General features: G+C 57.1%; 1 protein-coding gene across 5 annotated transcripts in view; it reads right to left on the bottom strand.

The window, feature by feature from the left end:
* Positions 1-528: 528 nt before the first annotated feature.
* Positions 529-9,765, bottom strand: part of Btbd17 (BTB domain containing 17) — a 54,213-nt gene continuing 44,976 nt past the window's right edge. For 4 of the 5 annotated variants that reach the window (XM_063242240.1, XM_063242242.1, XM_063242241.1 and 1 more), the window contains 2 exons: positions 3,000-3,276; positions 529-1,827 (listed from right to left, as the gene is read on the bottom strand). In XM_063242240.1, the coding sequence (XP_063098310.1) occupies positions 753-1,827; positions 3,000-3,276 (1,352 nt within the window). In that variant the 3' untranslated portion in view covers positions 529-752. Of the gene's footprint in view, positions 1,828-2,999; positions 3,277-4,735; positions 4,924-9,765 lie in introns of those variants that run through there. The other variant, XM_003464891.5, reaches the window with a different exon arrangement.

Raw genomic sequence — 9,765 nt, 5'->3', positions numbered from 1 at the left:
GTTGTGTTGGAAACCAGGCCTCATCTGAATGTGGGACAACAGCTGTGACTGATTCGGCCGGCTCCCTTCCACCTCCCTGAGGTGCCCTGCTCTCCCCAGGCTGGGGACAGGGGTTCTGGCCAGATCCCAGGCCCCTCCCCAGGAAACGCAGGGCTAGAGCAAGTTCAGTTTATGCCCCATCCCAGCCACCTTCACATTTGCCAAAGACCCCTCCCAGGGGAGAGGCCCCAGCCTGGGGGTAACACCCTCAGAAAACCTGCAGCACAGAGGAGGTAGCCAGACCCTGGAGATCAGGGCTCAGAAATGACCAGCTAAATCCCTCAGCTGCAAGCTGAGCAAACTCCTGCCAGAGGCAGGTACCCTGGTGTCCCAGTTAGTAGCCCACAGACCATTTGCTTTTACCTGTCCTGCTCCAAGTGGGGTAGGGGCTCTCAGGGAAAAACTCAGTGAAGGCCAGCGAACCCCCAGATTTGTAGGCTCTCCCTGGGCCCTCCCCTGGGGGCTGGTGGTTCTTCATCCCTTCACCTCTCTGAGTATCTATTTATTCAGATCCAAAAATGTTGCCTTCAAAGTTGGCTGTGGAATGAGTTCCAGAATCCAGGCATCTGGTCTACTGCCACTCACCTAGCACCCACCCTAGCCCCAACCAGCCAGTGCCAGCCCACACAGGGACCGGGCTCACAGTCCCCTGCACACATGCCTCATCCTTCCCAGACCTTGGCATCTCCTAGGCCAGTCTTTTTCAATCCGATCTACTTGGGCGTCCGGATGAGGGTGTGGTAGACGGGCTTGACTATGAGGTGTAGATGCAGCGCGTTCTCCACCAGGTACTCAGAGTTGCGCCGCTGCAGGTCTGCGTGCGCCAGGAAGTCGCCGACCTCCTCGCTGCTCTGGTGGAAGCTGTAGGCGTGGCGGACCAGGAGCCGGCCTTGCTGGCGGGCTCCCACTAGCACGGTCTTCTGGAAGCTCACTCCTGCAGCGTCGCCACCGCTGCTGGCCGGAGTAACCACTAGACGCGGCCGTCCGTCCTCGGGGCGCGCGGCTGGCAGGGCGGTGCCCGCGGCGTCGGCGTAGACTGGCCGCAGGCTGACGGGCAGCCAGCGCGGCGAGAAGAGCACGTTCCAAGTGACCCGGCGGCCCGCGTCGTGGCCGCTCGGTCCCAACTGCGTCTGAAAGCTGGTGCTACGGTCATCGCGGGCTGGGTTGTTGATGACCCAAGGAGCACCCCAGGCGGGCGCGAGGTAGTTGCGGGGAAGGAAAGCGCTGCCGTTGACGTCGAAGAACTTGGCGTAGTGCAGCGGCGAGGCGGCGTGGAACTGATAGGCCTGAAGCAGGAGGTCGGCCACCGCGGGGCCGTGGCGCGCCAGGGCGGCAGAGCGCGCCTGCAGCTGGAACAGCTGTGCTGGCGGGATCATCGGGTACCGGATGGCGCGCAGCGCTCGCTCGGCCACGGCAGGCGACGGCCGAGCGCGGCCCAGCCACGCCTCCAGCGCGTGGAACAGCTCCAGCTCATCCTGCAGCACCAGGTCTGAGCGCTGCAGCAGCTGCGCCAGCAGCTCGGGGCTCACAGCGCCCCACTCGGCGCTACCCGCCACAGCAGACAAGTTCCAGGCCAGGAACTGCAGGCAGCTCTCGCGCAGGGCCTCGTCCCCGGTACTTACCGCGTAATGGTACCAGCCCACGGCGGGGCCTGCACCGCCTGCCAGGTGCGCGCGCATGTAGTCCGCCACGCCGCGCTGCAGCGGGGCCACGCCGTACTTGATGGCCAGCCGGTGCAGCGGGATGGCTTGGGCCAGCAGCACAGTTAGCTCACCGCAGTACAGGTACCTGCCAGAAAGGCGGAGCGGTGGGGAAGTGTCAGGTCAAACCCGTCCTTCCTCCAGGTCGCTCTCTGTGACCAAGGGTGAAAACAATACAGTGGGCCCTGTGGCTTCTGGTCATTCCCTCTTAGGCCCTTCCGGAGTGTTTCTACTTCCTGACTTCCTCTTTAGGTTTCCGGTAATGAAATAGATGGCACCTGCCACTGTGGAATTTATAGTCTGGGTTCAGAGCCATGTCCTCCCACGTATTCGCCAGGAGACTGAACTAGTTTAACTCTGATGACCTAAAGCTACCCATCTAAGAAAGGGTAACAGCCCGCCCCCATATTGTCACAATGGGAACAGAGTGAGTCGGTGGTCAGCACAAGGGCCCCTTTCCTTCTTTGTTAGGGGTCAGCTTGCTGTCTTCTAAGCCTCCCTCATCCCTTCTGCCAATCCTACTGGCACACAGCAGTCCTATTTTGTCTCTGTTCCTGTTGCCTGGAATTTGTGTGTCAGGCTCTGCCACCCGTCTGGCCGAAGGTGCTGGATCAGAATTACTTGCTTAAGCTGGAGTGTAAATGGTGAGGGGCAGGAAACTGGCTAACCTTTTTCAGCTCCCTAGCCCTGTGATTCCAAACCCCGGGCAGATATCAAAACCACATAGACCCTTTAAAATAAAAAATGCCTGTCCATCCCAGTCGTAGGCCAGACATCGACCATCCAGAGAGGGGCCCTGGAATCTGTGGTTTCTACAAGCTTCACTGACCAGGTTTGAAAGCTTGGAGGGAGCCTACATGGTATTACACTCTTGTAATCCCAGCACTTGGGAGGCGGAAGCAGGAGGATTGTCTCAAGTTCAAGACCAGCCCGGACTACAAAGTGAGCCCATGGCCAGCCGGAAGTGCATAGCGAGACCCTGTCTCAAAAAGACAAAAAAAGAAAAAAGTGCAGAGGGGCCACCATCTTGGGGAAGTGACCTGAGGCCATCCAGAGCACACAGCCAAAGGCAGGAAGCCACACTGCACGGTGCAAGAAGACAGTGGGAGAAGGGACAAAGGAGATGGTGTGCTGTTGTCCTGGTGACATGGGTGAACAGACATAATGATACTAAGGGCCAGGATGCTGTGGCCTCCTGATAGAGAGCCATATCCTGGGGAGGGGAGGGGGTGAAGCGCCCCCAGTTCTTCCCCTTCCTACCTGACAAACTTGTCGAAGACAGCCGCGCAATCTCGGGGCTCCTGCAGCACCACCTCACTCTGGTTGCTCAGCAGCTCGCGGAACAGCTCGCTGTGCAGCCCCAGCAGCAGGCGGTGGCTGTGGAAGACTCGAACCTCGTCGGTGCCTGTAGCCTGCACACGCAGGACCACGTCGCTGGCGTTGCCCTGCCGAAGCAGCTCCTGCAGGCGGTGGAGCAGCATCTGGGAGTGGTTGATGGAGACGCCCGCTGCCTCCCCGCCCAGGTCAGTTCTCTGTGCTGCAGCAGGAGGGACAGAACACAGCTGAGAAGTGGTCCAGGCCTTGGGCCTCTCTGTGGAGGGGTGCAGCAGAGACACGTGCGTGGGGGGCAGGGCAGAAGGGTCCAGGAAGGAGCTGTGTGTGTGCACCCATGTGTACCCTCGCTGTATACGGATGTTGAGGACATACACAGGCACGTTCTGGGTGGATGGGATATACCAATGCAGAGCCAAGAGGGTATTCCTGTGAGCAGGGAAGAGGAGCCTCTTGGGATGTTGAGGGAGATGTCACAGACCAACTCTGATCTCCACAGACAGCTGTCCATGAAGCCAGACAGGGGCCCTACTCACCCTGGCCAGACAAGGGCGGAGCCACTCTTGGTCCTTACCCTTTTGGTTACCTAGCAATTGTCTACCTGAACACTCAGAGGCGTTGTCCCAAGTGCCTCCTACATCCTGCACACTCTTCTAAGAGCCTGGAATTTGGCAGCAGACAAAATAAACCAACTCCTTATTTCTGTGAAAGCACAAATGAGCAGACCAGTGAGGTAATAAGTACGTAAATAGGCACCCTAGTTTTAAAGGAGGCATTCAAGAAGTGAACCCATGCAGGGGCAGGAGGACCAGGCCTGCAGAGGCAGGCTGTCCAGAGCAGTGAGTGGGAGAAAAGAGTTGAACAGAGGCTGGGTGACAGGGGAAGAGGAGAAGCTGGCTTCCAGGACTGCCCTCTGTTACTGGGTTCTGATCAATGAGACAGCTGGGAACCAAAGGAAGTCCCAAGGCCAAGCTGGTGCTGGAGTGGGGCCCTCCGGGGAACTGGGTGTCATAGATGGCATCCCTCTGCAGGCGGCCAAGCAGGGCTCTGCTCATGCTTCCTGAGACACATGTTGGTCACGTGGCAGGTACACACTTGGTCACAGAAAAGTCAAGGAGCGCTGCTGATGGGTTCCCGGAGCTGAGAGCAGTGTGAAGAGCATTGTAGAGGGAACCAGGAGGTGTCTGAGAGTGGCAGATGGGCACTGGCCACACACTCACTGTATGTGTACACATAAGCACGCACAAGCCATGGTGTAGGGACAGGTGGGAGGTGGCTCACACAAGAGCCAAGCATCTGTGAGACACGGAAAGCGAGGAGAAAGGGAGGGAGAGAGGTCGCGGGGGATTTCCTAGCCCCACCTCCCCAGCTGTCACTCTGAAGGACCTGAATGCTGATGGTGTCCCCATTCGGCCTCAGCCTGGGACAGTGGATAATGGAGGGTCTGCCCGTTGCTAAGATCCCTGCCCCTGCCGGGTCTCTCCACCCTGCCAAGGCAGGACACCCTCCTCCCTTCTGGGAGCTGTGACTGTGGCGATGTGGGGCGCTGTCCCAAGCTCTGCACACCCCCTTCTGGGCTGGCCATGTGCATGAGGCCTGGAAGGTCCCGCCCTGCCCCGCCCCCACGCTGCCCTGCACCCTCATTGTGCCCGCTGTCCACTCACCTGCACGAGTGACCAGGCCCACCAGGGCCAGAATGGCCCAGAAGCTGCCCCAGGACCCAGGTTTCCAGTGGCCTAGCCTAAGCATCTTTGTGCTTCACTCCCAAGTCCACTGGAGGGACAGTGATGGCCAGACCACTCTGAACGCATCCCTCCTCCTTATATAGGATCTCACACAGGGGACGGATCCCCCCTCCTGCCAGGCCTCCCTCCCCCACCCAGCCTCTGCCATGGATTGGTGGAAACTGGCCCCTGCTGTTGCCCGGGCAACCACTTAAGCCAGAGAGTGGCAGCCCCAAGGGCTATTGTGCTGTCCTGGGCCCCCAAGGGGAACAGATCCGGCACCCTCCTCCCCCACCACTCCTCACAGCTCAGCAAGGCTAACTGGTCCTCCCCTGGGATGTTTTAGGCTCCTTAAAGGTCAGGAAAGGAGCTTCAAGGCCACTATCAGACACCAGCACCAGGGCTCCCTGCCCCTCCCCCAGCCCCAGGCCCAGCTTCAGCCCCTGGCACAGAGCGCATTTGGCAGCATCGTGGCTGGAGCACCGTGGAGAGCCAGCTGCAAAGGCAGAGCCTGGAAGAGGAGAGAGAAGAGGCAACTCGGGCTCCCACCCCTCCCCCACTCCCGTTTTGGGAGGATTAGCTCTCCCAAAGGAGGACAAAGATCTGGAAAAGGGGTCAGTGGGGGACTGGACAGTGTTCATGGCCCTGTTGAAGAAGGCTCCTGGTGTACACTGCAGTGGGTGATGGGTCTGTAGGAAAGCGCCATGGGACCTGTGTCCATCTTGCTCCCCAGGGTCAAGGTTGTCCCACTTGACAGAAATGGACACACAGCAGAAGAAGTCTCCCATGTGCCATGGGCAGCACCCTGCCTGGGCAGGCCTGACCACCATCCAGCAGTAAACAGCCTGTCCCCCTACCCAGCCAGGCAGCGTGTGGACCTGAGCCAGAGACTGGGTACCCATCTGCCTTCCTTCCTTCCGTTAGGTTGACTCCCCCCAGTGGCTGAAGGTGTTGGGGTTCACCTGCTGGGAAGACTTCTTCACCAGCTTCTGTCTAATTTCCAACTGTTTCCTAGAGTTCTAAGGAGACATGAAGCAAACCCGGAACCCCACTGCACATGTAGGGAAACTGAGGCGGAGAGCCAGGTGACAGTCTCCATTGCACAGTGCAGAGGACAGTTCTTGTGAAAATGAAGATGTAGAGAGAGAAGGATGAAATCTAGAGCTGGGGGAGACAGAGAGAGACAGACAGACGTGTGTGTGCCCATAGGATGCTGGACGGGTCTCATCCCGTACCTCTGCATCTGCCTCAGCTCCTCAGGGGGTTGATGAACTGAAGTGGGCAGGGAATGGGTTGGTCCTTCCCTGTCCTTGCTGTCTGGATCCCAGAGCCCAGCTCAATCTATTGATTTCTGCCTCTGGCTATTGCACAGCGTCCCGACAGCTCCACCCCCTCTCTGGAGCCACAGGGAGAGCAAAAATTGGGTCTGGCAGCAGCCTCATCCGGGTTGGCAGAGTCGGAGCTGTCCAGCTCAGCAGAAACCCCTCCAGGCTGCCCTGACACTCACGCCTGGCCTCCTCCTCCGGATCCACCATCCCCTGCCCACTGGTGACCCGCCTGCCCTTTCCACAGGCTGTACCATTTCCTGGCTCACTCCAGAAAGAGCCACCATGCAACACAACAGCCTGGGGGCTTCCTAGCAACCATGCATGCTTGTCGATGGGAGTTATGGAGCTGAGAACCTGCTGCTCAGTGCATTGTCATTCTGTAGATGTATGTTAGCTCTTACTGTGACAAAATGCCTGAGGTAGACAACTTAAAAGCAAGAAAGGTTTATTTTAATGCATGGTTTCAGAGATTTTGGTCCATGGTTGCTTCGCCCTATAGCTTTGAGTCTGTAGTACATGAAGCAGCACATCATAGCAGAGTGCATGGCAGAGGGTTAGGGTTGAAACTCAGAGTGTGCCCCTAAACTGGGCATAGTGGTGTGTGCCTGTAATCACAGCATTCAGGAGGCTGACGCAAGAGGATCACTGTGAGTTTTGAGACCAGCCTGGACTATGTAGAGAGTTTAAAGGTAACCTAAACTACCCAGTAAGACCCTGTCTCAAAAAAAATGCACCCTTAAAAGCTCGTTATTTTGAGGATTTTGTTAGCAGTGAATGGATCATAAGGGCTTTCACTTCATCAAGTGGATTAATCCACTGATGTGTTCCTAGCTCAATGGGCCTATCGGGAGGTAGGGCCTAACACGAGGTGGTCGCTGGGCCATGGCTGTGTAGGGTATGACTTCTTTCCCTGCCCCTTCTCCTCTGGCTTTTCTCCTCCTCGCTACCACCTGATGCTTCTGCTTGGAGCCAGTCAGCCACGGACTGAAACTTTTGAAACCATGAATCAAAATAACATTTTCTGATTTAAACTGTCTTTCTCAAGTATTTGGTCACAGTAATCAAAAGTTAACTAATATAGAAAGAAATTACTCATTCTAGGTAACCAGGAAGCAAAGAGAGAGGGAGAGACAGGAGCCAGCTTCCCAGTACCTCCTTTTTTGGTGGGGGTGGGTATTGGGAGTTGAACTCAGGACCTCAAGCTAGCCAGGCAGTCAGTGCACCACTGAGCTGAATCCCTGGCTCCCAATACCTCATTTAAGAGCACTGCCACACGCTACTTCTTCCAACTGGGTCACCTCCCAAAGTTTCCACCAGCTGGGGACCAAGCCTTGCACACATGCACCTTTGGGAGACACCCCAGACCCAAATTGTGACAACACTCCTTCACTCCAGCCTCCTCCAGGGTCTGCCCCAGTCTCCCTGGAAACCCAGCCCTCCCGCACTAGAATCTCCATGCTCCACCTGGGAACCAGATGCTTAGGGGTGAGCCTGTGCATCTGTATTTTCTAGACACCCCAGGAAAATTTTTGTGGACACCGCAGCCTAAGCACCACCGACTAAAGTTAAGTGGGTGATACTGCAAGTGTGAGTGGGACTGGGAGGCTGCGGCCTGCCGGGAAAGGTCGCCTCTGATTCTTCACCTCCAAGAGGTCCCCTCGCGCTATCCTAGCCTCCCTCATCCTCACCCTCCTCTAAGGCTGCAGAAACTGTTTTCCCAAATAAAAGTGTCATATTGTTGTTTCTTAGTCCCAAGGTTGCTGCACTGCAAGGGGGCTTGTGCGTGTGCATGGCAGGTGTGTGTGTGTGTGTGTGTGTGTGTGTGTGTGTGTGTTAGGGCAGGTAAGGGGCAACAGGGTCTTCACCATCCAGTCTCTGGTAATGAATCTACAGCACCGTATTCCCTTCTGCCCTGTCAGAGGCTCTGTCATCCCTTGAAGCTGGAGAGTTGGCAGCACAGAGGCACAGCTCCTTGAAGGAAGCCCGACCACCTGTGACACCAGCCCATCTCATCTAAGCACCTTGTGTGAGGGTGACAGGAACTTGCAGAGCCAGGCTCAAGTGTCACCAAGTTGGCTGGGTGTTAGGCAACCCCGTGCTGGCTTTTCTGGGAAGCGGTTTCAGTCCTGATCAATCAATTCTCTTGTCCAGCAGAGTTGCTGTAACACTGTACAAGCAACCAGAGTCTCTCGGGCTTGGGCAGGAGGAGGAGCTCCTGAATCTGTAGCGGGCCGGGGTGATGGGACCCTAGGTAGTTGGAGCCCTGAGTAAGGAAGGGCCACAGACCAGCCCTGCCCTGCCCTGGCAGCCTCCTTACACCCGTGAGACTCCTGCCCCGGGCAAGGGTTCCAGTGAGGGGCTGCTGCGAGGATGGAAAGTGTAGGGACAGGCAGAGGAATGACCCGCCCTGCACTCCTACTCAGAGGTCACAGCTGGATTAAACCTGAGGCCAGGGCAGTGGTGGTGTACAACTGTAATCCCAGCGCTGAGAGACTCAGGAAGGAGGGTCACCATGAGTTCTAGAACAACCTGGACCACAGTGAGTTCAAGGCTGTCTCAGAACAAACAAAAACAAAATTTAAAAGGGCTGGGGATGTAGCTTAGTGTCAAGGCCCTGGATTCAATTCCTAGGTTAATGTGTGCTGCTGTAGTTTGGTTGTTGTTTGTTTTGTTATTTTTTGGCTTTTTGAGGCAAGGTCTCACTATGCAATCCAGGCTGGCCTCGAGCTCACTATGTAGCCCAGGCTGACTCCTGACTTGCAGGGATCCTCCTGCCTCAGCCTCCCGAGTACTGGCATTACAGGTGTGTACCACCATTCCTGGCTCCATCCTATAGCTGATAACATCTTCCTCCATCCAGGTTGGCTCAAAAGTGTCTGCCTCGCCTGCCCACTCTTGTCACTGACACTGGCACCACTCTGGAAAGAACCACCCCCACCAAGAAGGGTCCTCTGGGTGTGCTGTCTATGGGTCCCATGAGGATGGCCCTGTCCTTGCCATCACCCATGCCCATTCGGACACAGCGGCTGCCCTGTCCATTCTGTGGCAGCACTGGTGTCCATTGAGCTATGGACGCTCTGGCTCTGGCTCTCACATCATGGAGCCCAACACTACTCATGCACGTTATAATGTTGCCCATGGTGTGCAGAGATCTCGGAGCCACACACTCCCAGGACAGCACCGCCATCCTGGCCTCAGGGGCATTTCCTGCGCACGGTGCTTCTCTGCTCAGCCTCAGACACTGGGATCCTCCCAGTCCGTGTGGGGAGGCAGCACCTCTGAGAGGCCCATCAGAGGATCCTGCGGGTGCCTCTGGCTGCACCCCAGGACAGGGCACTGCAGGCCTGGACCCGTGGGCAGAGCTGCTAGGCTGGCTGAAGGCATGCATGCAGAGGCAAATGGAGCCTCAGTGTTCTGGGCCAAAGGCGATGCACTCTGTCTAGAGAACACTTAGGCTTTCCAGTAAGAGACTCACTCGTTCTGCAAAGCAAGGTGTAGGCACAGGGTAGGGAGCCCTGCCTGCCTCAGACACAGCAGGTCTTTCCAGTCCTGAAGGGGGCTGTGCCGCAGATTCACTCCTGGCCTCAGGACAAAGGGAGGAAGCCACCTGAGGAGTTGTCTGTGCTTTCCAGGGCTGGGTCC

The sequence above is a fragment of the Cavia porcellus genome, unplaced genomic scaffold (assembly GCF_034190915.1).
Source record: "Cavia porcellus strain 051 isolate PalLab524CR breed Dunkin Hartley unplaced genomic scaffold, mCavPor4.1 scaffold_32, whole genome shotgun sequence".
Taxonomy (NCBI): domain Eukaryota; kingdom Metazoa; phylum Chordata; class Mammalia; order Rodentia; family Caviidae; genus Cavia; species Cavia porcellus.
Note: the sequence above shows the minus strand (reverse complement) of the source record. Positions and strands in the feature narration are given on the sequence as shown.